Source organism: Ceratotherium simum, chromosome 3, assembly GCF_057802395.1.
Source record: "Ceratotherium simum simum isolate JZ-2026a chromosome 3, ASM5780239v1, whole genome shotgun sequence".
NCBI lineage: Eukaryota > Metazoa > Chordata > Mammalia > Perissodactyla > Rhinocerotidae > Ceratotherium > Ceratotherium simum.
This window is the reverse complement of record NC_141902.1, coordinates 47,187,131-47,214,057: the sequence shown is the minus strand read 5'-3', so window position 1 is coordinate 47,214,057 and position 26,927 is coordinate 47,187,131. Positions and strand designations below refer to the sequence as shown.

Sequence of the window (26,927 nt, the reverse complement as noted above, 5' to 3'; positions counted from 1 at the left end):
GTAGTGATGTCGCATCTTTTGTTCCTAATTTTAGTAATTTGAGTCTTCTCTGTTTTTTTCTTGGTCAGTCTAGCTAACAGTTTGTCAATTTTGTTGATCTTTTCAAACAACTAACCTTTGGTTTTGTTGATTTTCTCTATTGTTTTTCTAGTCTCTATTTCCTTTATTTCTGCTCTCATCCTTATTAGCTTTATCATGGCCCAGATGGTCTCACTGGTGAATTCTACCAAGCATTTAAGGAAGAAATTATACCATTTCTCTATAATCTTCCAGAAAATGGAAAGAGATGAAACACTCTCTAACTCATTCTATGAGGCCAACATTACCATACCAAAATCAGATAAAGACATTACAAGAGAGGAAAATTACAGACCAATATAATCTCATGAAAATAGATGCAAAAGTCCTCAACAAAATATGAATAGGTAGAATCCAACAATGTATAAAAAGAATTATCTTTTTATCATGGCCAAGTGGGATTTATTTCAGGTATGCAAGGCTAGTTTAACATTCAAGAAATAAATTAATATAATCTATCCCATCAACAGGCTAAAGAAGAAAAAAATCATATGATCATATCAATAGATACAGAAAAAAGCAGTTGACAAAATCCAACATTCATTTGTGATAAAAAGCTCCCAGAAAATTAGGAATACAGTATAGGGGAACTTCCTCAATACAATAAAGAACATCTATAAAAACTCTACAGCTGACATCATACATAATGATGAGAAACTAGATGCTTTCCCCCTGTGATCTGAGAAAAGACAGGGATGTCTCTACTCACCATTCCTAGTCAACATACTGGAAGTCCTTGTTAATGCAATAAGACAAGAAGGGGAGGGGTAAGATATATAAAGATTGAGAAGGAAAAAATAAAGCTGTCTTTGTTCATAGATTACATGATTGTCTATGTAGAAAATCCCAAAGAATCATTAAAAAAAACCTTATGAAACTGATCAGTGATTATAGTAAGGTTGTAGGATACAGGTCAATATACAAAAGTCAATTGCTTTCCTATAATTGGAATTTGAAATAAAAAATGCAACACCGTTTACATTAGCATCAAAACAACAAAGAAATACTTAGGTGTATGTATAACATCTCTTTGAGGGAAACAACAAAACTCTGATGAAATAAATCAAAGAAGGGCCGGCCCGGTGGCTTAGCGGTTAAGTGCGCGCGCTCCGCTGCTGGCGGCCCTGGTTCGGATCTCAGGCGCGCACCGACGCACTGCTTCTCCGGCCATGCTGAGGCCGCGTCCCACATACAGCAACTAGAAGGATGTGCAGCTGTGACATACAACTATCTACTGGGGCTTTGGGGGAAAAATAAATAAATAAATAAAATCTTTAAAAAAAAATCAAAGAAGATCTAAATAGATATTTCACGTTTATGGATAGGAAGACTCAATATTGTTAGGATGTCAGTTCTTCCCAACTTGACCCATAGATTCAATGCAATGCCAAACAAAATCCCAGCAAGTTATTTTGTAGATATCAAGAAACTGATTCCAAAGTTTATATGGAAGGGCACAAGAGCCAGAATAGCCAATATAATACTGAAGAAGAAAAACAGAGTCAGAGAACTTACACTACCTAACTTCAAGACTTACTATAAAACTTCAGTAATCAAGACAGTGTGGTATTGATGAAGTAATAGACAAGTAGATCAATGGAACAGAGTAGAGAGCCCAGAAATAGACTCACACAAATATAGCTAACTTATCTTTGACAAAGAAAATTCAATGGAGAAAGGATAGTCTTTTCAACAAATGGTGCTGAAACAACTGGACATCCACATGCAAAAGAATGAATCTAAACACAGACTTTTCACTGTTCACAGAAATTAACTCAAGCTGAATCAGAGACCTAAATGCGAAGACAAAACTATAAAACTTCTAGAAGATAACATAGGAGAAAATCTGGGTGACTTTGGATTTGGCATTGACTTTTTAGATACAACACCAAAAGCATGATCCATGAAAGAAAAAATTGATAAGTTGGACTTTATTAAAGCTGAAGACTTCTGCTCTGAGAAAGACACTGTTAAAAGAATGAAAAGGCAAGCCATAGACTGGGAAAAAATATTTGTTGGCAAAGATGTGGAGAAATTGGAACACTTGTACATTGCCAGTGGGAATATAAAATGGTGCAGCTGCTATGGAAAATGGTTTGGTGGTTCCTCAAAAAGCTAAACATAGAATTAGCATATAACCCAGAAATTCCACTCCTAGGTAGTATCTACGCAAAGAAACTGAAAGCAAGAACTCGAACAGATACTTATACGCCAATGTTTATTGCAGCATTATTTCCAATAGTCAAAAGGTGGAAACAGCCCAAGTGTCCATCAACAGGTGAATGGAGAAACAAAATGTGACATATCCACACAGTGAAATATGATTCAACCATAAAAAGAAATGAAGCGGTCAGCCCAGTGGTGCAAGTGGTTGGGTGCGCATACTCTGCTGCAGTGGCCTGGGGTTCGCAAGTTCAGATCCTGGGCGCGCACTGAAGCACCGCTTGTCAAGCCATGCTGTGGCGGCGTCCCGTATAAAGTGGAGGAAGATGGGCACGGATCTCGGCACAGGGCCAATCTTCCTCAGCCAAAAAAAAAAAAAAAAGAGGAGGATTGGCATCGGATGTTAGCTCAGGGCTGATCTTCCTCACACACACAAAAAAAGGTTGAAGTTCTGATACATGCTACAACATGGATGAACCTGGAGGACATTATGCTGAGTGAAATAAGCCAGACACAAAAGGACAAATGCTGTATGTTTGTACTTATACAAAATGTCTAGAATAGGCAAATTCATAGAGACAGAAGGTAGATTAGAGGTTACCAGGGGTTGGGGGAGGCAGGAATGGGGAGTTATTGCTTAGTGGTTACAGTTTCTGTTTGGAGTGATGAAAAAGTTTTGGAAATAGACGGTGGTGATGGCTGTAGGACATTACGAATGTAATTAATGCCACTAAATTGTATACTTAAAAATGGTTAAAGTGGTTTTAATTTTATGTTATATATATGTTTTACCATAATTTTAAAAACTAATTAATATAAATATGCAAAAAACTTGAATTGCGTACTTTAAATGGATGAGTTGTTATGGTGTGTGAATTATTTCTCAATAAGGCTGTTAAAATATGCAATTATATAATTATAGCACAATTTGCTTATCTATTCTGCTGTTGATGAATGATTGTTTCCAGTTTTTTGTTATTCTAAATGATGCTATGTACCTTCTCACAAATGTCTTCTGGTGTATAGGTACTAGATTTTCAAGAGGGCACATACAGTCTCTAGTACTGGAATTTCTGGTTTGTAGGGAATACACAGGCACAGTTTTGCAAGATAATGGCAGAGTGTGTTTCAAAGTGGTTGTATCAAATTGTACTCCTCCTAGCAGTCTTAGTTCCTATCTTCACCTATAACTGGTCTTGCCAAACTTCTTAATTTTTGCCAATCTCATGAGTGTAAAATGGTCACTTTGTGGTCTTAATGTGAATTTTTCTGATTATTAATGAGGTTGAATATCTTTTCATATGTTTATTTACCACTAAGAGTTTTTCTTCTTTACAATTCTAGTTATGTCACTGAATTATTTGTCTTTTTCTTATTTTTGTGTAGGAATTAGCTCTTTCAATATTCTAGATATTAATCTTTTGTTGGTTGTATATATTGCAAATAAAACATTCTTTGCTGCCAGAATTTATGCAGCTCCTGAATTCAGATAGCCAGAGTTCAAATAATTAAGAAAATCTAGTTTTCAGAATCTATTTGGTTCCTGATTTTTATATCAAAATTAGCTAGAGTTTGGATAATGAGGGATAATTCAAATATTTTATTTAAATATTTTTGGTTCCTGGGACACTTGTTTCTTTTCTTAGTTTCTAATTTGTCTTTTCATTTTCTGTAAGGTATCTTTTTGTTAGCAGAAGTTCTTAATTTTAATGTTGTCATGCTTATCAATTTTTTCTTTTATGAGTATTGCCTTTTTTGTCTTACTACAGAAGTCCTTTCTTATCCTGAGGTCATAAAGATATTTTTCTATATATTCTTCTAAAAGCTGTAAAGTTTTATCTTTCACGTTTAAGTCTGTAACCCATCTGAAGTTAACTTTTGTGTATGGTAGGAAGTAGGGATCCTACCATGTGGATAACCGATCGTCCTGACATCATGTATTTCATAGATCATTCCCCAGTGATCTGTGATGCCACCTTTGTCATAGATGAATTGCTCATACATTTGTGATTCTGTTTCTGGGTGCAGTATTCTTACCCCTTGTTCTCCCAGCCTCAATATCACTCTGTCCTAACTATTAGAGCTTCATAGTAATTCTTGATATCTGGTAGGGCAATTTTCCTTTCCTTATTCTTCAGAAGTATCTTATTCTGTGGGTCTTTGCTTTTCCATGTCTACTTTAGAATTAGCTTGTTATGTTTTTTGCAAACCCATATTGGGATATTAATTGCTGTTGCATAGAATATATAGATCAATTTGTAGAGTATTATTATTATTATTATTATTTTTGAGGAAGATTGGCCCTGAGCTAACATCTGTTACCAATCTTCCTCTTTTTCTCTTTTCTCCCCAAAGCCCCAGTACATAGTTATGTATCCTAGTTGTAGGTCCTTCTAGTTCTTCTATCTGCCTCAGCATGGCTTGATCAGTGGTGAGTAGGTCCACGCCCAGGATCTGAAGCGGAGAACCCTGGCCCGCCGAAGTGGAACGTGTGAACTTAACTGCTATGCCACTGGGCCAGCCCCAAGTATTACATTTTTTTATCATGTTGAGTCTTCTTGTCCATGAACATGGCTTAGCTTTTTTATTTAAGTCTTCTTTAATGTCTTTTAGTAAAGTTAAATGTTTTTTGCTAAAAAAGTCTTGCTCATCCTTTATTAGATTCATTCCTTGGTTCTATCTATTCTGTCATTTAAGTTATTAATATTTTAATATTAAAGCACCCTTGAATTTCTGGGATAAAGTCATCTTGTTCATGATTATCTTTTGTATGCACTGCTAGATTTGACTTAATATTTTAAGATTCTTATATCCATGTTCATGAGTGAGATAAGTCCATAATTTTCCTTTTTGTACCTTCCTCAGTTGGTTTTGGTCATGGTTATAGCATGATGTTTATGAGATTGGATGTATGGTTATACCATGGACTGAGTTGGGGATTGTTCCTGCTACTTCTGTTCTCTGAAAGAGTTTACATAAGATTGGATTGATATGTTCCTTGAAAGATTGGTAGAATCTTCCAACAAAATCTTCTGATGCTGATTTTTTTTGGTAGCAAGATTTTTGACGCTAGTACTGATTTAATTTCTTTAAGGTGATAGAACTATTCAGATTTTTTATGTCTTTATATATTAGTTTAGGCAAATTGTTTGTGGTTCTAGCTTTTCTTTTCTTTTTTTGGTGAGGAAGACTGGCCCTGAGCTAACGTCTGTGGCAGTCTTCCTCTATTTTGTATGTGGGTCACCGCCACAGCATGGCTTGGTGAGTGGTATAGGTCCACCCCCGGGATCGGAACCCACGAACCCCAGGCTGCCAAAGCAGAGGGTGCCAAACTTAACCAGTATGCCACTGGGCCAGCCCTGTTCTAGCTTTCAAGTTCCTCTTGTTTTGATGCATGAGGCTGTCCCTCTTATTATTTCCAGCTTAATTATGAATTTCTTTTAAAAAATTAATCTAAATTGTAAATACTTTTAGTAGGAGGACTTTCATGTTAGTTTAGACTTATGCCAGAACAGAACTCCAGATAATGTATTTCTTCAACTTTACTAGATATTGTCACATAGCTCTTTGAAGTAATTGCACCAATTTATACTGCCACCAGCACTGTTGAGGATTCCTATTGTTTGACAATCTTACCAGTACTTAGAATTGTCCAGTTCTTTAATTTCGTTAATCTCAGGCCTATGAAATTATAGTTTTCAATGGAAGTTTTCTGCTTACTGGTGAGGTTGAGCATCTTTCCCTAGGTTTATTGGCCATTTGAGTCTTATCTCCTGTAAATTGCATGTTCATATCTTTTGACCATTTTCTTTTTTTTTTTTATAATTTTTATTTATTTATTTTTTTCCCCAAAGCCCCAGTAGATAGTTGTATGTCATAGTTGTACATCCTTCTAGTTGCTGTATGTGGGACACGGCCTCAGCATGGCCAGACAAGCGGTGCGTCTGTGTGCGCCCTGGATCCAAACCCCGGGCCGCCAGCAGCAGAGTGCGCGCACTTAACCGCTAAGCCAGAGGGCCGGCTCTTTTGACCATTTTCTAGTAGGTGTTTGTCTTTTAATAATTTGTAGGCATTTTAATATATTCTATATAGTAATACTTTGTCAGTTATATGTATTCAAATGTATTTTCCAATTTTATGCGTTGTCTATTCAAATTTTTAAGTTGCCTTTTGAGGCACAGAAGTTTTTAATGTTGATAAATAGAATTTATCAGCCTTTTTTCTTTGTGGTTTATATTTTTGGTATCTTGCTTAAGAAATCCTTTGCAATTCCAGAGTTATAAAGACATAATTTTAAAAGAGTTAAAATTAGCTTTTCCCAATTATATCTTTAATCAATCTGTAATTGATTTGGGTATATGGTATAAGGTAGAGATATAACTTCATTTTTTTTTCACATGCATGAATAACTAATTATGCCAGTAAACATTTATTGAATGTAATTCTACCTCCGTCATAGATTAACTTCTCTGATATGTATGGGTCTGTTTCTGGGTTTTCTCTGTTGTCCCTTTGTTATATTTGTCTACCTCAGCATCAGTACTGCAATAGTTTAGTTCTCATTGCTTTATTATAAGTCTTGATGGCTGTGAAGGTAAGTCCCTCTTCTGCATTCTTCTTTGTCAGGAATGTCTTGGCTTTTCTTAGCCCTTTATCTTCCATATGAATTTTTTTTTTTTAATTTTTTTTTTTGTGAGGAAGATCAGCCCTGAGCTTACATCCGTGCTAATCCTACTCTTTTGGCTGAGGAAGACCGGCTCTGAGCTAACATCTATTGCCAATCCTCCTCCTTTTTTTTTTTCCCCCAAAGCCCCAGTAGATAGTTGTATGTCATAGTTGCACATCCTTCTAGTTGCTATATGTGGGTCGCGGCCTCAGCATGGCCGGAGAAGCGGTGCCTCGCTGTGCGCCCGGGATCTGATCCAGGGCCGCCAGTAGCAGAGTGCGTGCACTTAACCGCTACGTCATGGGGCCGGCCCCCATATGAATTTTAAGATAAGCTTGTCATGTCCTTTGAAGAATCCTATAGGGATTTTGGTTGGAATTTTAATGTTTGGGAAGGAAATTATATTTTCATTATTTTACGTCTTCTCATCCGTAAACATGGTATACTTCTTTTATTTTTATCTTCTTTTATATCCTTCAATAGGATTTTATAATTTTTCCATATAAAGTATGCTTCTCTTTTGTTAAGTCTATTCCTAAATATTTTTTTGATATCTAGAATGTCATCTTTTCCACAGTTATATTTTCTGATTGATGCAATCGATATTGCATATTGGTCTTGTGTCTCATAGCTTTGAAGTTTGAACAGTTCCAATAGTTTGAAGAGTTCCAATGTAGACATCATCTGTGTTGCCTGTAATCATTTTAGAAACATCTGTTATTGGTAAATGACAGTTTATTTCTTTTCAATCTTCATTCCCCATCCTCCCTCTTTAATGCTAGGACCTCCAGAACAAAATGAAGTAGAAGCAGTAATAGAAGGCTTCCTTTTCTTATTCTTGACCTCAAAGGAAGTGCTTCTAATGTTTCACCATTAATTGTAAAGTTTGCTCTGTGTTGTAGGTAGTTACACATGAAACCAATTTTGAAGTTCTGATTGAAGAAGGAAAAGTAAATATATAAAAAATTCAATATGAGCCACAAATTGTAGATATTAACTTTTACTTTTTGGATTAAGGAGAAATAGATATAAAGTTCACAGGAAGATTAGATATTTGGAAATAGCCCATATATCTAGGGGAAAACAACTTGCAAAGAACCCTTACTATAAAATATCATATAGGTATTAATTCAAGCTGATAAATTTCTGAGATCTAGAGAAAACTCTAGTGAAGATCACAAAAAGGAATCAGGGAGAAAATTCTGAGAATTCTCAGTAGGATTTATTTCAGAGCACTTTTTCAACTGTTATGGAGATGTTTTATGACCCAGGATTTCTTATGGCTGGAGAAACTGAAGATAACTAGGGACAGCTTAGAAATTAGCTCTCATAAGGGAGGGCTCTCGAAAGGGATGGCTTTCGAATCTCTATACATTGTTGGTGGTAACTTTTTTCCTTCACTTTTACAGAGGCCTGGGTCATTTTATAAAGGAATTAAGCGATCACTTAGCCTTTTTCCTACCTGGGCTCATTTTCTGCTGCTTACTTTAGGTACCTACTGTTCTGTCTTTTGGTAATCTCTAACTCCTCAAAGTCACCTTCCTGGTCCCTTATTTAGGTCTGTCTTTCCCCGCTTTGATTCAGTATTTCCCAAACTGTAGAAATTCTGAGGACAAAAGAGTTCCATAGTCAAATGAGTTTGGGAAATACAGTGTCAAGAAAAATCCAATTGGGCCGGCTCTGTGGCTTAGCGGTTAAGTGCGCGCGCTCTAATGCTGGCGACCCGGGTTCGGATCCCGGGAGCGCCCCGAGGCACCACTTCTCCGTCCAACGCGAGGCCGAGTCCCACGTACAGCAACTAGAAGGATGTGAACCTATGACATACAACTATCTACTGGGGCTTTGGGGGGAAAAAACTGAATAAATAAAATCTTTGAAAAAAGAAAAAAAAGAAAAATCCAATAGCCTACTTTACTACAGGACTTCCAGAGCCTTCAGTATTCTAATATGAATTGTGAATCTCCAAAGGAGAAATATAGCTTGCAGTGTTTCCCCAATTAATTGATCATGGAACCCTTTCCAAAGAACACCTAATAACACTTCAATAACCCAGTTCATTAATCTTCAAATAAAAACTTCCAATTCTTCAGTAAACTTTTCCTTAGTGGAAGACACGTTACTTGCTGTCTCACTACTAGATTGCAAACTCTTTGAAGTAATATCTAATCTCATCTATATATTTAAACTCTGGGGTTCTGCCTCTCTCTTAGGTCCTGGGATGGGCACACTGGATACCACCCAAGAATTTATGCATGGCAGACTCTTGTTAAATTATCTAATCTAGCTTTCAGGATCTTTTTACTATAGCTCAATTCAACCACTTTTGATGCTTTATTCAAGGCAATAAGCCAGGCACTGCTGGAGCTAAAAAGATGAGTAAGATCTAGTTATACCTCCCAGGAGCATGTATACAGCAGAGAAGACAAGTACATGACACAAAACACAAGTTTAATGCTAAACAAGAGGTACAAACCACTTTGGAGTTCAGTGGAGAAACAAAAACAATTGGGCAGTTGGGGAGGGGAGCAGGTGGGAGGAATCAAGAAAGATCTCATGAAGGATGTGTCATTTGGGATGAGCCTTAAATTTTTTTAAAATGTAGACAGTATTGGAAGAGTGGCATTACAGGTGGAGGGTATAACTTATGCAAGGCATGAAGGTAGGAATGAGGGGCAAGTTCAAGTGGCTGTGTTTGGCAGGAGCATGTGGAGTGTACGGGATGAGTTGTAGATGGGGTATGGCCATAGCATGAATAATAAAAATGGAAATAATAGCTTGAATGCCAGTGTGACTTATGTTAATTCTGTTGTCCCCAGGGAGCCATTGAAGAATTTTTGAGTGGGAGGGTGATTTGGAGACCACGTGCTCCTCTCCCATCCTTTATTGTGTCTCCTGAGCGCTAGTCTCTTTGCCTCTGTCCAGCACAGCAACATATTCAAACTTCAGCCAATGAATTCAACTTCCAGTCTCCTAACCTGCCTGTAGGGTACATCTTCTTGGAGAGCTGTCCAGAGTACAACAGAAACTCGGGCACTAGATTCTAGTAAATGTTCACCTACTGTATAGAATACTATCGAAAACTAGAATGTTGAGGAGAGTGTTCAGAGGAAGAATACAGATAAGAGGTCATTGGTGGATTTAATGATTATACTTTGGGGAGTTATGATTTCAGGGTATTAAAGAGGAAACTGATTAAAAAAAAAAAAAAAAGATGGGTGCAGATAGTAAATTCTAAGTAGTGAGCCAGGACAATGGACTAGCTACTCAGACATTCAAGGCAGCCCAGGGCTGAAATTGGCACTGGTGTGCAATGAAGAGTGAAACCGAAACAACTGGAGGGTTAGTTTGAGGTCACCCACCAGGCCTTAGAAACACTGTCTCTCTTGGTGTAATGTTGAAAGGACTGGACCCACCAGGCTGTTGAGTTGGGCCTGGAGAAGCTGTGTGTGGTTCATAAGGTCTTAATGTTTTCTGTGACATGGACTTGGAGGTCATCTGGGTAATCGGGTGTGGAAAGGGAAGTACGCTTGGCATGGGAGAGCTTGAAGGTCTGAGGAACCTGGCGCCTGCTAGGGAATCAATAAAGGAGGCTGAGCAAAGCTTGGGTGTTTTGCTGTGGTCACGGCAGGGCTCTAACCAGGCTCTGTCGGCAGGGCGCAGGGTTGCACCCGGGCCGAGAACGCCTTAGGATGGGCTCCTCGTAGCCCCACGGCCGCGTCCCCGCTTCCGGGCACCGTAGGGCCTTCCCGGTACCGGCGGGCAGGGCAGGGTGGAGCCGCGGCAGTCGGCCAGGCAGCTGCGGGAGCTCGTTTCGCCCTTCCCCTTTCAGGTGCGCCCCGGGAAGGCGGCACGCGGAGGAGGCAGGCGCCCGCCATGGCCGGCGCGCAGCTTCCCGCCGCGGCCTGCAGCCCGCCGCCCCCGCAGCACGGCGGGCCGCAGCCCCTGTGAGGAGGAAGCAGAGGCGGCGGCGGCGGCGGCGGCGAGGCACCGCCCCCTCGGCCAGCTTCCCGACCTGACGGCCTCCGCAGGACCCATGGCGGATTCCTCGCCCGCGCCGGCCCTGCGGGGAGGCGGCCTCCGCGCGCCCCGGCCCTCGGCGCCCTCGCCGCCGCCGCGCTCGCGCTCCGGCTCCGAGTCCGAGGAGGCCGAGCTGTCGCTGAGCCTGGCCCGCACCAAGACCCGCTCGTACGGCAGCACGGCCAGCGTGCGGGCGCCGCTGGGCGCCGGCGGCATCGAGCGCCATGTGGAGCACCGGGTCCGCGCCGGCGACACGCTGCAGGGCATCGCGCTCAAGTACGGAGTCACGGTGAGCTGGGCGCGCCGCCGCGGCCGGGCCGGCGGCCACGGGGCGGGGAGGGGTAATGGCTCGGGGCGGGGCACCGGAGGAGTGCTGGTCGAGGAGGCAGCCGTCTGTCCCCCGGCGGCTCAGCCCCCAGCGCTCGCTCCGCGCGCGCTGCTGGCGACAGCAAGGATCGCCAAAGCTGGTCCCGTAGCCAGAGGGGCGGGCCGCCAGGGCTCCCTCGCCAAGTAGGTGCATCGAGTTCCCGGTGCCCTGCCCAGACTCGCACCAGATCTGTCGTGTGAGGAAGGCCAAAGAGGACCAGGGCTTTGGCACCACGGGGAGCCACAGCACCCCAAGTTTCAGTCCCATCATACCACCGTATATTTACTCAAAGCTGAACTGAGGGCAGAGAATTTTGTTTTCTGTGTAAACAAGCGCTGTGATGAGTCAGGAATGTACAGTTTTTCCCGCAGGATGGTTCTGGTTCTATTGATTATGCTGCTTTATTTAGAAGTGAAATTACACCCCTGGGCTCACTGGCAACTGTGAATGTGACACCTGTCGCTAAGCAGCAGCCAAGAACTGTGGTCTAGGTGAGCTGGAGAGCTGTGTTTATTATAAATTTATAAGTGTGTGTGTCTTGGGCATATTGCATTACACCTCTGGGAAGAACATGGAAACCTGAGGGAACATATTGTTTCATTAAAATTACCTACAATTAACTCTGAGCGATGTGATGGCCTTTTTACTTTTGAGTTGTGTATCAGCTTTCAATGTTCTTTCCTGAAGCACCTTAGACAGCAATGGGAAGAAAGGTGATCTTATCTATATCTTTCTCTTAAAGTGAAACTCTTTCTGGCGTGTCACTGAATGACGGAGACTGAGTCATCTATTTTGCACATTCAAGCTGGTACATGTTTACCTAGCAGGTCCTTCTCTCATGTAAACATTTTGAGAGCAGGGATCTTCCTGTGCAGGCCTTTACTGACATTATCATGGGATAGTCCCATTCTGCCCTCTTGGGAGTTTCTAAATGTGGACATAGAACTCCAATTCTAATGTGCATTAATGGGGCCTGGTTTGAGTCAGAGCTAAGCCGAGTTGGGAAATATCAGTAGCTACCTTCTGCTGAATGCCTGCTATGTGCCAGGCATTGCATTTGTCCTGTTCCATCTTGTTCTCGTTCAGTTTGATTTCCTAATAAGCCTTGGAGATAGGTGTAATTAATCTCCTTTTTACAGATGAAAAGATGGATGAGAAGGAAGGATATTTTCCAAGTATGCTTATTCATTGAGACAGCTTGAATTAGCACAGTGAAAAAGCATTTGCTTTTTTCTAGATATTACTTTTAATTTCCACTCTTATATTTATCCTAGTCTTATTGAGAGCTCCCTTAGCTTCTTGGTTACTGAAGAAGGAAGGTCCCTTCTGTCTGGTTTCTATGCATCTTACTTACTAGGCCAGGGTGACTGCACCTAGGAATCCATGATATCCGGAGAAGTGTTATTTCCCTGGTCCCTACCCACAGCAGTCTCTCTGCCACCCACTGCCCTCCACGGTTTCACTTGAGTTGCTTAGAGCTCCTAAACATCCGCTCACTGCAGTTCTCTAGCTTTGATCAAATGCTTTCTAATCCTTGTTTTCTTTAATATACATCCTGTTACTCATAACCTTTCACCCCTTTCCAATAGAGTATAAATTATATTTTTCATTACGCTTATAATGACTTAATTTTAAGATATTAAGCTCAAATATAATGAATTGGAAACTATAATCTATAGGCACAAATAGTCTATTAGAGGATTTCTCAGCCTCAGCACTATTGATGTTGTGGACTAGATCCTTCTTTGTTGTGGGAGGCTGTACTGTGCATTGTAGGATGTTTAGGAGCATCTCTGATTTCTGCTTACTAGATGCCAGTAGCACCCCCCACCCCTATCCAGACATTGCCCAATGTTCCCTGGGAAGAAACTCACTCTTCGTTGAGAACCACTGGTTTATTACATATATATCATTTACTTTGGGCCCTGAACTCTAGTTGATAAATTTTTAGAGACTTTTCCACTGGTTACATAGAACCAGTGAAAGTGATAATACTTACTGTAACAGGGAAGTGATATTCTTGCTTTAGTTAATGTCTGTAGGTATGAATTGGATTTGCTCAATATAAATTGAGATTTTAGGTGGAAGCTAAAAAGGTAGAAAAGTTTTTTTCTTTCCCTGACTGAACAGAAAGAAGTTGAGTGAGTTAAGTTTCTAATATTGACTGCCAAGGTCATCTATAACATGTTTAAATGATTTTTTAGAGAAGTGGGTGATGAGATGTTGAAGATTGAGAGACCCAGAGCAGTGCACCTGGAAATAAAGAGTCAGTCCAGGCAAACAGTTGACTTTAACATCCGTTGTCTGGCCAGAACAGAGCACAGCTCTGTAGTCTTACTTAGAGGAGCAGGAACTCTCAGGGAAGCCTGTCTGCCAGTGGCAGCTCCCCAGCCACCCAGCTGGATGTCCAGGAGGACTTTAGTCCCTTGGTGGGGGAGACTGGGAAGAGCCAGTAGTATTTTAGCTACAAGGAGGTTCCCAGAACAGAGACTCTAACTAGGGGTAAAGATGGAGACCTGGTTGCCAACCCTGGGTTACCAGGGGGACAAGTTGGAAACTGATTATGTGAAGGGGTGCTCAACTGTAGCAACAGGGTACATCCCAAGATGTGAGAATAGATCAGTGTTCCTTCAGCTTACCTGGGTAGGAGAATGCCCTGGGACAGACTCATAGGACTCTAGCTGACCTGGAACCTACCGGATCAGAATGTCCAGAAAAGGAGCCCAGGAATCTTCATGTTTTATAAGCGTGGCCTCTTTATTTGTTCTCAAAGCACTAGGTTTTATGCTATAAATTTTCTGCTTATTTGTTTACTGTTTTGTTTGAGTATCTCTGCCCTAGAGATGGGCCCTGGATTCTATAAATCCAGGAGGCTTTATAGAAAAGAAGAATGTGGATGTTCAAGAACCCAGCCAAGTCTGACACTTGGTGGACCCCAGTTCTTCTGCCAGTGGCTTAGAAAATATCTTGATGACCCTTCCCACCATCCCTTGTAAAGTCATTCATAGTTGTTAATAACTGTCATTCGTCATTTTTTAATTTACTTTTATTGAGCTTGGTTTGTTTGAGGCCCTGTGCTAGATGCTGGGGCTACAAGATAATGCATGCTGTCCTCTTTTTGTTCATGGTGAGTTTATCAGCTACTACTTTCCGCTAGCTTGTAGCTACTTGAGAAGCCAGATTGCTTGTCTGATTCATCTCTGTATATTCTGCGCCTGGCCTGAGTCTGGCACGTGGTGGCCCCTCCACCCATGTGTGCACTTAATACACAGGAAAGCCTGACTGGTGTGAAATCACTGGGCCCTGGAGTTAAGCAGACTCTGAAAGATGGGGCCCAGGGTAGGGGTTGAGTGAGGGGGTGCAGCCAGCTTGGCTTGAATTGCCAAGTTTCATTTGAGGCTGGCTCTCCAACCTACAGAAGAAGACCACTGCCACTACTGCTCCGTGCTTCTTTCCTCCTCTTCCACCAGCAATGGGTCTTTACATTGCATTAAATAGAGGTTTAGATTTGAGCATCTCTAGCAGAGTAAGAGGCATTTGAGGAAGTGGGTCTGGGAAACCGAAACCACTGGGCTGAGTTGAGGAATTATTAAGTACAGTTCAGATCTGAGACATGAACTTGAACTAGCTTGGGCTGTATTTCCCTGGCTCTGCTTATCTCCACTGAGACATTAAGGCCCCTTCCCTATCCCAGTATTCTAGATTTAGCTATGACTTTTGCAGTGATCCTAGCTCCTCTCAGTTGGCTTCAAGCCTCTGGAGGAAACGGACCAGCTCCAGGCAGCCTTGTGAACTTTTTGTTTGGAAACCCTGGGAAAACGTCCAGAGAACGGTATAGAAACTGAAAGTGGGTAGGAGGCAGGGAGGGGATCTATTATTTGCATATACTTTTTCTTTGTCTCTTTGCTCCCCGCCTGGCAACTTGCCTGTCCTCTCCCCTCTCCAGAGGCCACATTGACCCCCGTGCCCTCAGTCACTTCCTGTCCAGTTCTTTTTTTTTTTTGTGAGGAAGAACAGCCCTGAGCTAACATCCATGCTAATTGTCCTCTTTTTGCTGAGGAAGACCAGCTCTGAGCTAACATCTATTGCCAATCCTCCTCCTTTTTTTTACGCCAAAGCCCCAGTAGATAGTTGTATGTCATAGTTGCACATCCTTCTAGTTGCTGTATGTGGGACGCGGCCTCAGCATGGCTGGAGAAGCGGTGCATCGGTGCGCTCCCGGGATCCGAACCCGGGCTGCCAGTAGCAGAGCGTGCGCACTTAACTGCTAAGCCACAGGGCCGGCCCCTCTGTCCAGTTCTATTCCCAGAGTTTTCTCTTTCTGTAAGCCCAGTCGCTTCTTAATACTTCCCCGAACAGAAGTCACCTTGCTGAGAAAAGGTGAAATGATTGTCATTTTAGGAGGAACAAGTGTTGTGAGTTAGAAATGTAAGTGTATGTAAATCTTTCATATTTATAACTTTAGCCCCTGCTGCTGATGGAAATTCTTGACTCTTGCTGGTCAAGGGAAGAGAACCATAAATAACTAGTGCCACCTGTAGTGAGAGGTACGGTAAATAGCCTTTAGTAGTTTGCAGTTTTAATATCTTCTCATGTATTTTTAATTTAAAAACAGCTTTATTGAGGTATAATTTCCATGCCACAAAATTCACCCATCTGAAGTGTACAATTCAAGGACTGTTAGTAAATTTGCAGAGTTGTGCACCCTTCACCACAATCCATTTTTAGAACAGTTTCATCACACTGAAACGGTCCCTGTGCCCATTGCACTTATTCCCTGTTTCCTTCTCTAGTCCCAGCAACCATGAACCTACTTTCTAAATCTATAGATTTGCCTTTTCTGGACATTACATATAAATGGAATCTCATATATTCTTCTGAGATAGCATGGGGAAGAAATAAATCCTTTTCCCCATTAGCGTATGGCAATGGAAGAGTCTGATTGCCACCAACACCTAGAACTTAACAGGAGACAGTAGGGGTGGGGGGGAGGGGAGGGAATCCAGCACTTACTGGAAAATGATCTTGAGAGAATCCTTTAATATTTGTTTGCTTTTTTGTAAAATGATAATCAAATGAGAGTTATATGTGTATATTTTCATATACATTGTGAAAGCTGCACAGTGCTGTGTAAATGTTAGTTATTATGTATCCTGAAATGTTTTTGGAAGAGTTTGTCTTTTTTAAGGAGTGGAGAGGAAGAAAAGAAATTTTGAATTTTACAGTCACAGGCAGGCAGGTGAGCTGAGCAGAGTAGCCTTTGGGGAGAGTTCTTGGCCATGCCCAGCAGCTGCTGTTGAGTTACGTTTTGGGGAGAAGTTTTTTGAGTTCCCACCAGAGTGAATTCACCTTTACAAAATGTATTTACAGGAGAGTCATTTTAAATAAGTTGTTTTTAAGTTATTGATGGCACTTGTTCTACCTAATTTCATCATGGTCGACCTTGTGGCCATCCTGTTAGCTTTTTCTTAATTATTCTGTAATCTGTTTCTTAGTGACCAGAAGTAAATTTCAGTGAGTCATGCTGTTCAGTCCTGATTGGAGAGATTTCTGAAATGAAAGCATTTGATGGCTATACCTCCCCCTACTTATCCGCCCCCGAGAAACAGGGAGTAGTTCTGCCTCACTTTGAAAAGGTCATAATCTCTTCTCAGCATTAATCGGGTATTAGGAAACGTTGAACAGAGGGCAGGTGGGAAAGCTGTAGAGTTTTCCAGCTCTTCCTTGGATTGGATCATGACTTTTCTTAGTTTTACGCGAGGTGGAAGTCCCAGAACATTAGACCCATATACGTTCAGATAAAAGTATAAAGCATTCCTAAAACACCATTTTACTGTTTGGGATTATCTACAATCTCTTATCTGTGCTGCTGTGGTTTCCTCCATAACTGGGCTTCTTCTTCCACTAATGCCTCTTTCTTGCCAGTCCATTTTCCACAAAGCTGCCAAAATGATATTTGACTGTAATCAGATCGTGTCACCCCCTCCCTTCACTCCCCAATGGCTTCTTGTCGCATTTAAAATAAAATCCGATTCCTTACCTTGACATCCAAGGCGCTGTCTGTGTGGCCTGGAGCTTACTCGTTACTCCCTGCACTTCAGCCACACAATTTTTTCCTGCTCTGGGGCATTGCAGCTGTTCCTTCTGGCTGGAATGCTTTTTTTCTGGCTTTTTCATGGCTGGTTTCATTCCTGAACTTTACTACAGGTAACAGATTTTGGAGCCTATGCAGTTGGTTCAAGCCATTGCTTATAAAGGAGAACAAGTAAAGAAGCAAATTAGTTACCTTTTGAAAAAACTTAAAGCTCACGCCTCAGGGCAGTGGCAATGTATAATGTTATTCATCTGGGCTCGTTTACATGAAATTCTCTTTATGTAGTTTTACTTTGTGGGAGAAATATTTTTTATTGGGAGAAAATTCCTACCTCCTTCCTTCTTGTTTGCTGAATACAGGTTAGCATTTGCCCTTACCTGTTGCTTTCTCTCTTTTAACCAAATTGAATGATAATAGTTGCTGACATTTTTGAGTGCTTCCTGTGTGCTGTGCATTGTTCTAAATGCTTTATATGAATTAATTAATTTAATCCTCACGATAATCATATTCTGTGGAAGGTACTAATATTAGCCTTACTTTACAGAAAAGAAAACAGATGTAGAGAATGATTAGAAAGTGGCAAAGCCAGGATTTGAACCCAGCAAGTGTGGCCCCAGAGCCCATGTTTCCAACTACTACCTTATATTAAACTCATTTACCTGTTTTCATCTTCAGACTTCAATCTGCTTGTCCTTAGAGTCATCCCTGATGTCCCTGATGCTGGCACCTCGTGTGCCATCTTAGAGTATAGACCATAAGAGTCAACGTCACCTTAAATGCTTGCTGATGATACTGAGATGGAGACGGCACAGTCCCTGACTTCAGGAAGCTCATAGACCAGTTAAAGAGGCAATTCTCTCAGTGAATCAGTAGTACAACAGCATGCACAGGAGCCAGGGAGCCCAGCCCTTCACTCCCTGTGGACTCCTTGACCACACCCAGCCTTTCACTCAGTCACTTTGTTTTGTGCTCCCTGTCATTGGCCCCTAGCCTGGCTGTGATGGCCTGTCTTGCTCTGAATGATAGATATATCATTAGGGTCCTGGCAGGAAACAGATAGTGGGCCCAGAGGGTGTGGCCAAAGAGAGTTTAATGAAGGGACATTTACAGAGGTGTGAGCAGGGTTAAGGGAACCAACAAGGGATGATGAAGCACCTGAGACTGTCAGCAGCAGGGAGATGTTCCCCTGCGCCTGAAGGGCCAGGGAGGAGTGGTGTCCTAACACTGATAAGAGCTGAAGCCTTGGACGAGGGGCTGCTTGGCAGGAACTCTGCCCTGCAGGGATGCAGCGGTGGGAGTCACAGTGTGGTCGTTCTGCTGATGCCTTCCTTTGGAATACCAACTGGAATTCCAAGGACAGGGGGGCTTGGGTGGTGCAGGCTCAAGAACAGGCTCAAGAAGAGTGGTGGATGGATTGGGAGGTCAGAGTGGGCTTAAAGGGAGAAAAATCAACATAACAGATAACTTACTACTGCTTTCTGGTTACTTCTCTGGATTCATCTTTTATGCCTGTTCCTCTGACCTGTATCAATTCGTCCATCCGTCCACCCATCCATCCATCCATCCTAAGCACCTAGTGTGTATAAGATCTTTGTTTGACCCTGGGGAGCTATAGAAATAACAGTTCCTGTCCTGAGGGAATTCAGGTTACATTTGATGTTCGCATTCCTGCCTCAGCAATCAGATCCTGGTGCTCCCATCTGTTTCTGTCCTCCATCATCATTCCCAGAAAGCAATGACTATTAGCAATTGTAGGCCCCTGCCAATGAGCATTTCAGAGGGCACTGTTTCAGTGAGGGCTCTTTCATTTACAAGTGACAGAAAACCTAACTCAAATTGGCCTAAGCAAAACACAAAACACACACACAAAAACGAAAAATGGCATTTATTAGCTCATGAAACTGAAAAGTCCTGGGGTGTTCTGGCTTCAGGCTTTGATTCAGAAGTGGGATTGCTCTCCTCCAAGCTGGCCTTGCTGTCAGGTTCCATGAGGTGGCAGGATGGCTGCCGGCAGCTGCAGGCACATCTCCTTCCAGCAGAAAAAATAGAGGACCTTTCCCCTCCCGACCCAGCAAAAGTCTCCTCGCATCTCTGAGTGATTCTGAGATGAGACTGTGACCTCTCACAAAAGCCACAGCTCTGTAATGCTCCAAAGGGCAGGAGTGAGTCGTATACTCACCCTGGAGCCAGAGAGGGCTCAGTGCCGTTGGAAGCCCTCTCCATGGAGAGATGGAGGAGGTGGTAAAAACACAGAGTACTGAAGGCAGATTAGAATATACTTGAACTTGCTATGGATAAAGTATTGACATTACTTAAGTCTCTCAAATCTAAGCCTCAGCTAGATGAGAGAGACTTAGGATTTTTAGGTTTTAATTTTGTCTCTAAAATGCACCTGCCTATTCATGTTCTCTCTCTCACCCTTGCCTTCTCTCCTTTGACTAGAAACTAGAACACAAAAGACCGCCCCCCCCCAAAAAGTACTTTAACGTAGTATCTTTAAAAGAAAAAGTTTTAAATGTACATTTTTGTGTGGGTTCAGCTTATAGTTAGAAAGCAGGAGGAACAGGGTCTGTTTATTTGACTATTGCTTTTTCAAGATCTTGGAAGTAGAAATCTAATTTTTTTCACTCCTGATGAATTTGGCGTTAAAGGGTCCCCATAATTTGGTCCCATTAGTCGTGCACTTTTATCCTGAGGTCATTGGACTTTAGAGTCAGACAGAAGTTCCAGCTCATACGTTTAGAGAGTCATATACACTTGGTCAAATCAGTAATCTCTTGTATGCCTTAATTTCTTCATTGGAAAATGGAGAATAGTAAGTACCATTTACTGCCAGGCACTCTGATAAATGTTCTTTCTCTTTCATGTATATCCTGTATCCCTGTGTATCTATGTATCTATCTGTCTGTCTGTCTGTCTATCTCCTCTATGCATGTATATGTGTAAACTCTCATTGAATCCTTCTGACAGCCCGTGAAGGGTAAATAATACCTTTTTTATGCATGAGGAAACAGGCTCGATGCAAGAAGTAACAAGGTCATGTTCGGACAGTTCATGTTGGTGGAGCTGGGATCTGAAACCAGGTCTGTCCGATTCCCAAGCCTGTGTGCTTAGCTATTATACCAAACTGTCATGGTTACACACTCGCAAGAAAGTGTTATGGAGAAAATTCGGTGACACAGTACACGTAAAGAGCCTGGCATAGTGTGAGTTCCCAGGGTAGTTGGGTGGAGAAGTCTGCAGCTATCATAATACAGTGTGATGAACATAAGAGCAGGCATTTCTCCATCACGCTTGGCACCGGCAGACTTTGCGTCCTGTCTGCACTTACCAGCATTGTGGACTTAGGGGTGCCACTTAACTCACTTGAGTCTCCTTTTCTTCATTTGTGAAAAGGAGATCATATCTACATTGCGGAACAGTTATGAAGGTTAAATGAGATAATGTATGTAAATTCCATTCTCACTTTCACCTCCACTCACATCCCCGTCTCTGTGGTTTAGGGGAGGCATCCACAGGCTATGAAAGAGTTTGAAGTTATAGAAACCTGTGTTAAATTCCAGCTTCTTCATCTGCCAGTCGTATGATGATTCCATGGTACATAATCTCTATGAGTTTTGTTTCTTTTGTTTGTAAAGTGGATCTTCAAATACCTACTCCATAGGGTAGATAAAATGAGATACTGTGTGTAAAGTGCTCCCACCTCCTTTCCTTCCCTGTCCCATTTCTACACATTCTTCAAGGCCCATCTAAAGTCAAAAGAATCAAAATCAGAACCCCACCTTTTCCGAGAGGACTTTTTTAATGACTGCAGCCCAGTCTACACTATTCTTCCAAATTCTCATTGTACTTACTCTGTACCACCTCAGTATCCATTATATTTACCAAACACAATTCTAGAGACATAGGAAGCGCTCCATAAGTAAAATAACAGCACCAGTAATTTTTTTTAATCAGATAATCGAAATATTAAAATAAGAATTGAATTTATTAAATAAGTGCTAAAAATTCTACATTTTTTAACTTCAGAGATTTAAGGCTGCTTGGTAAAAGCTGCCGTGTAGGGGAAATAATATAGTAGGGGAAATTAGTCTTTATTTTTTTTTAAATTGGAAACAGAATTTCATGACATCTCTTGAAATATCTGGGGAGGTAGCTAATCCTGAAATAAGAATCTCAATTCCAGAGAAAGCATTGTACACGTTTTGCTCATGAATATTTTTAGTTGTGTTGTGTAATAAGCCCTACTTCTGGATTTATTTATATGTGACTCTGTTTCCTTTTCTGTATTTTAGATGGAGCAGATTAAAAGGGCAAATAAACTGTTTACCAATGATTGTATATTTCTGAAGAAGACTTTGAACATCCCAGTTATATCAGACAAGCCTTTGTTGTTTAATGGACTTAACTCAATAGATTCTCCAGAAAATGAAACTGTTGGTAGTTTTTCTCATGAAGAGGAGCCAGTAGCAGCTGGGGAAGACCTCTCTCCTCCCAGTCCTCAAGAATCCGATGTTCGGCCTGTGCAGGCTGAGGAAGTGTCAGCCAGAGATTTCCTGCAGAGACTAGACTTACAGATTAAGTTATCAACACAGGCAGCCAAGAAACTAAAAGAAGAGAGCAGGTAAGAATATGCTGGTAAAATGTCAGAGGCTGAATAAATTACTCTTAAGATGTCCTTGTGTGGTAAATTTTTCGTTTCCTTTTTTGCTTTAAAAACTATATTTTAATTCCAGAAAGGCATTTTTAGTATATGAAGTCTAAACAGAGCTACTGCATTCTGCATAAGGCTTTATCTGTCCCAATGCTTTTGTCTCTGTTATTTATTATAAAGCATTTGCTTCTTTGCTTTAGTAGCATAACTGTCCAGCTAGCCATTCTGGAGAGCAACCAAGCAGAGACATCTAGTTGACCCCTTCAAAGGAAGCAATGCCCTAGAGAATACTTGTAATACTGATCCTCATAAAACTTGTCAAAGACATTGTTCATCATTTGTTACCGAGTGTTTCCTACGTAAGATCTTACGTGAGCTTTTTTCTTTGTTGTTTAATTTGGTACTAGGGCAAACCTTTCTCTTTCCCGTAGAGTTGGTTTCCTTTTTCTGTTGTGATTCCAAGAATTGGCACAACCTACTGTTATCTTTTTTGCCCTGGCTACCAGGAAGCTTGCAACTAAAATTGATGCTCAGTTCAACTACAGTACTATAATATTTCTTTTAGTTAATATATTTGTATCCTTCTCCTTTCCTTAGTCCTGATGTTTTATTTGTATTTTATTCCTTTTATTACATGTATGCCCTTTGTTGTAGGCACCTCAAATTGTTTTGAGAAAGAGGTGGAATATAAAACATATAAACAAGTATAAATATGAATATAATCATTTTATAATTTAATATACTTTATTTAAATGTCATATAAAATATAAATATATAACAAGTACCATTCTTTATTCCAGTAACTGAGATACCAATAAAATGAAGACAATAAGGTACACCTTAATGAGCATATGCATTTCATATAACTTTCAAGGCATGCACAATATTGTAAGTTGATATACTCCTGCACTTCTTTGGCAAGTGGATACTAAGTTGTATAATAAGTGTATGTGCTAGTTTTTTGAATACAGTTTTTAAACACTGATTTATGTTGTATTTCTTTTTTTCAGAGATGAAGAAAGTCCCTATGCAACTTCCCTCTATCACAGTTAGATCATCAAGGGGCACGGTCTAACCTGGGATAAGAGATGGTTGGATCATAAGGAAAGCAACAACTGAAGATTCAAAAGCATCCCTTTTGGATTCTCGTGGCATACATCTTTAAATCACAATTAAGTAGTTCCACCTACTGCAAATGCACTCATGTGATCGGCTCCTTCTGGCTTTCTATAATGTTAAGTCTTTGTTATGGCATGATAGCAAAATTGTCTCCTAAAGCTCATCACTTTTGTGGGTGGTGGTAGTTTTTAGACTAGCTTTTGTAAACATTAGTTGACATAAAGCATCAAAGACTATTTACATATTCAAGCTAAAAACAATGTTTATCTCCTCAGAAATCCTAATTATGTGAAAAACATGGTTACTGTTTAAGTGATGCTGATTTTGCTATGTGTTTATAACTTAAGTGCTATATATATATTATATATTTCGATATGTGTTACATATTCTGTAACAATACAAAGAACCAAATTTTGTCTGCTATTTTGTAAAAATAAACTATAAAAGTCTGAATGAGAAAATAAACTATGTTTTCATATTTGTCTTCAATTTTTTTCAACAAATGGGAAAATAAAATAGATTTTTAAATTATATTTTTGAAACTGACAGTTTCTCCTCTATTTTAATGGTTTTTATTATTGTAATTGCAATTTTGAAAAAAAAGTCAGTAATCTAAAAGCAAATCAATTATGGTTACTGGTAACCTTTGCATCTTCATAATATTTGACCTGATGTTTCAGGTCAGATGTAGTGAAAACATGGAATACGATCAGAAGAAGAAATAAACAATACCATGATCTGACACATCGGCGAATTCTAGTTTAGATTGCATTAAGTCACTTCATAGTGTTTTGAGTCACTGTGCTCATTTGAATTGAGGGTTAGGTTTTTATTCACATAATTTAATTTGTCTCACTTTTATTATACGTATAGGTTACAGCAGTAAACCTTACAGCAGCAATATATTATTTACAATTAAATATTTTTTGGTCTCAATTTCTATTCAAGTACCAGATTAAATAAATCTTTAAGCTTCCACAAAAATTCCCTGTATTTATCCCTCCCGAACATCCCCAAAGGAGTCTGCTATCTGTGAGGCAAAATGGACCTTTGTTTCCCTTCTCTCCCCTCATTTTCTCCTCCCCGTCTTGGCTCCTCCAGGCCTCCCATTAAGTGGGAAACAAGTGCCCTTGGGTGTTAAGGCAGCAGAACTTGCAGACCCAGAACCTCACAGATCCAGCCGCTGAGGCTGACCAAGAGGTGCGTGAATGGGAAACAGTAGCTGTCCGCCTTGTCTTGAATTTCTGGTTTGTTCATAACGTACATAATCCCTTGTGTTTTGTTTTTTTCTCGTTATTTTTTCTCACGTTTTTTCTCATGATAATAACATCTCGTGTTTTTATTTCTCATGTTTTCTCATGTTATTATCATCTTTGATATAGGGTGAACTCTTGATCATGCTTGCTGTTTTCTTGTTTCCACTACACCTAAACTATGGGGAGTAAGTTGGAAGAGGAGAAAACTAAAAGAAACAAATAAAGGAAGCGAAACAGTTATGTATGTAAGCAAAGACCCAGGCCTCTGTGGAGGCCCAGTAACTAAAAAATGTAGTTATCATGCTGTCTCACATAAAACAATTGAAATTTGAGAGTAATCCAAAAGACAAAAATCCAAAAACTTGATCCAAAAGATATAAGCTCAAATTTGAAATTAAGACCACAATCTCAAAAACATTTTTCTGAATATTTTATTTTTGCCTAAGGTCTCTCTTAGCAATTTCTAGCCAAAACATCTCTCCCCTTCTTCAAGTTAGTAAAGACTGAATTCGTCGTGGCCACAACTGAACTGTCCTGACTAGAGTACTTGAGTCCCTGCCTCGCATGTAGAATCCTTGTGGAGGAGTGGGCTGAGAGACAAGAACCCTAGGTTCTGGTCCTAGCTTTACCACTTCTTGGCCATTCGAGTTTGAGCATATCCTGTGCTCTCGTTCTTTTTGTGAACCAGTTTGCTCATTTCTAAAACAGGACTGATGATCTCTCTCCCTTTTGTCTTGGGTATCAATAGGAGCTAATGAATGTCAATGTGCTCAGAAAGCTACAATAAACTCCCTAAGTAAATTTCTTATTTTTAAAAATACTGCACAGATATTTAGATAAATTATAGAAAAGCAAATAGATAAAATGCTGTAGTCACAGCCAGTTCTTTCTCTCTGATGTAGAAGTAGCCTGTGTGGACTATAGGATGTGGGTCCAGTGGAGTCGGTCTTGTCATCAAAGATGACTCGTTGAAACAGTCTGACTCGTGGTGCTTTGACAAGTGCAGCTTGGGCACAGGTGTTTTTAGTTCCCTCTCAATGCTCACCAGTGAGTACTGGCTTCTCTAGAACATACTGAGTTTGGTTTGCGTGTGTGTCAGTTTGGTTTTTGTTTGTATTTGCAACTATAGAGAGAGATGTGGATGAGGAGCAGTGCTCTCCTACCCGTGAAAAACAGCCCCTTACAGCTTCCCTTTGAGTTCCCCAGCCCTCACCAAAAAGTGAATACCAAGTAGGGGCTTTGAAGACAGGAAACAGAAGGCCATTTGAAGTAGTGACAGCTAATATACAAAGCATTATAATTTTTATGATTTCTAACTGAGATATATAGAAAAATATTTGCATAATTAATTTACACTGAATAATACATTTTCAAAGCATTCTTTGGTTTGGGAACATTGCCCATTAACATTTCAGGAGGACCTTGGGCCACTGAGTGTTGTCTCCAGGGCTGTGTTTGTGGTTGGTTGAGGAAGAGGAATTGCAGGGATCCAAAGTTCATTAACTTTTTCTTCCAGGGAGGTTCATCGCCCAGCTTTTGTTCACAGAGAAGGGAATGATATTTTTCTCTATTTCTACCCTACTGCCTGGCCATCTTGCTCTCTATTGAGAAACCTTGGCTTGGATCATATTCAGTTTAGATAACTGAGATCTGGCATAAATTTTTACCCTGCTTTGTGTAGTGTTTATGATCTCATTTTTCTTCTTGGAGAGTACATAGGTATCTCTCTTAAGCTCAATGTCTGAAAACTCACTAATAGAAAGTGTTAAGAGTAGGGGAAAACTGCTAATAAATCCAGCAAATCCTATGTGCATTTTTCAGGTTCCTTTTTGTGCCATTGGGCATGATAAAGAGCCAGCAGGAACAGCCAACAAAGCAGATAGCTATCCTTTAAGCTCTAGAGGCTTTGAGGAAACATGAATTTATTTTAACTCCCAAAAGGGAACTGGTAGTGAAAATGACATCTCGTAACAGACATATTCTATGAGGTACTTTGGTACCCAGCATGCCTTGAAAACAGAACCCTCTAATTCTTCAAGGGGTGACAGTGGGAAGAAGGTTCAGTTTTAACTTCAGCCCGTTACAGGCTTTTCCAAACCAACACATCTCTGACTATAAATCTATAAGGAAATAAGGATTCTATATACAAACTCTCAGCTTACATACAACTTTACTTTTCAGAGTTTTTATGGCAAGAAAGCTATGTGTTAACCACTTCTAAAAAGTTAACTACTGTAAATTCAGCACTTTCTAACAATCCTTGGGTCAAAATAACTTTAATCACAGAATTAGAAGTGTTTTAAGCTATATTATGTTTTCTGAAATGGTTGAAAGACTCCCAGATCTTTTGCCATTTTTACAGGCTGCTGTAAATACGCTTGATGGCATCAGCTTCTTCTTTATCAAGGATGCCTTTCTCCACGTAGGCATCAGCTTGTTGGTTGATGAAGTCCCTCATCTTTGAAAGGTCATAATCTGGAAAATATCAGTAGAGTATCATGAGCAAAGATCAG

The 26,927-nt window shown here is 40.5% G+C and overlaps 2 protein-coding genes across 3 annotated transcripts in view; one reads left to right on the top strand and one right to left on the bottom strand.

Annotated features, from left to right (window-relative positions):
- Positions 1-23,645, top strand: part of LYSMD2 (LysM domain containing 2) — a 28,934-nt gene extending 5,289 nt beyond the window's left edge. Inside the window, exons 1-3 of one of the 2 annotated variants that reach the window (XM_004421585.2) lie at positions 10,787-11,213; positions 21,681-22,009; positions 23,050-23,645. In XM_004421585.2, the coding sequence (XP_004421642.2) occupies positions 10,941-11,213; positions 21,681-22,009; positions 23,050-23,092 (645 nt within the window). In that variant the 5' untranslated portion in view covers positions 10,787-10,940 and the 3' untranslated portion in view covers positions 23,093-23,645. Of the gene's footprint in view, positions 1-10,786; positions 11,214-21,680; positions 22,010-23,049 lie in introns of those variants that run through there. The other variant, XM_087427263.1, reaches the window with a different exon arrangement.
- Positions 23,646-26,674: 3,029 nt separating this feature from the next.
- SCG3 (secretogranin III) overlaps positions 26,675-26,927 on the bottom strand; it is a 35,197-nt gene continuing 34,944 nt past the window's right edge. The window contains exon 12 of the mRNA XM_004421581.3: positions 26,675-26,889. Within this exon, the coding sequence (XP_004421638.1) occupies positions 26,771-26,889 (119 nt within the window). The 3' untranslated portion in view covers positions 26,675-26,770. The remainder of the gene's footprint in view (positions 26,890-26,927) is intronic.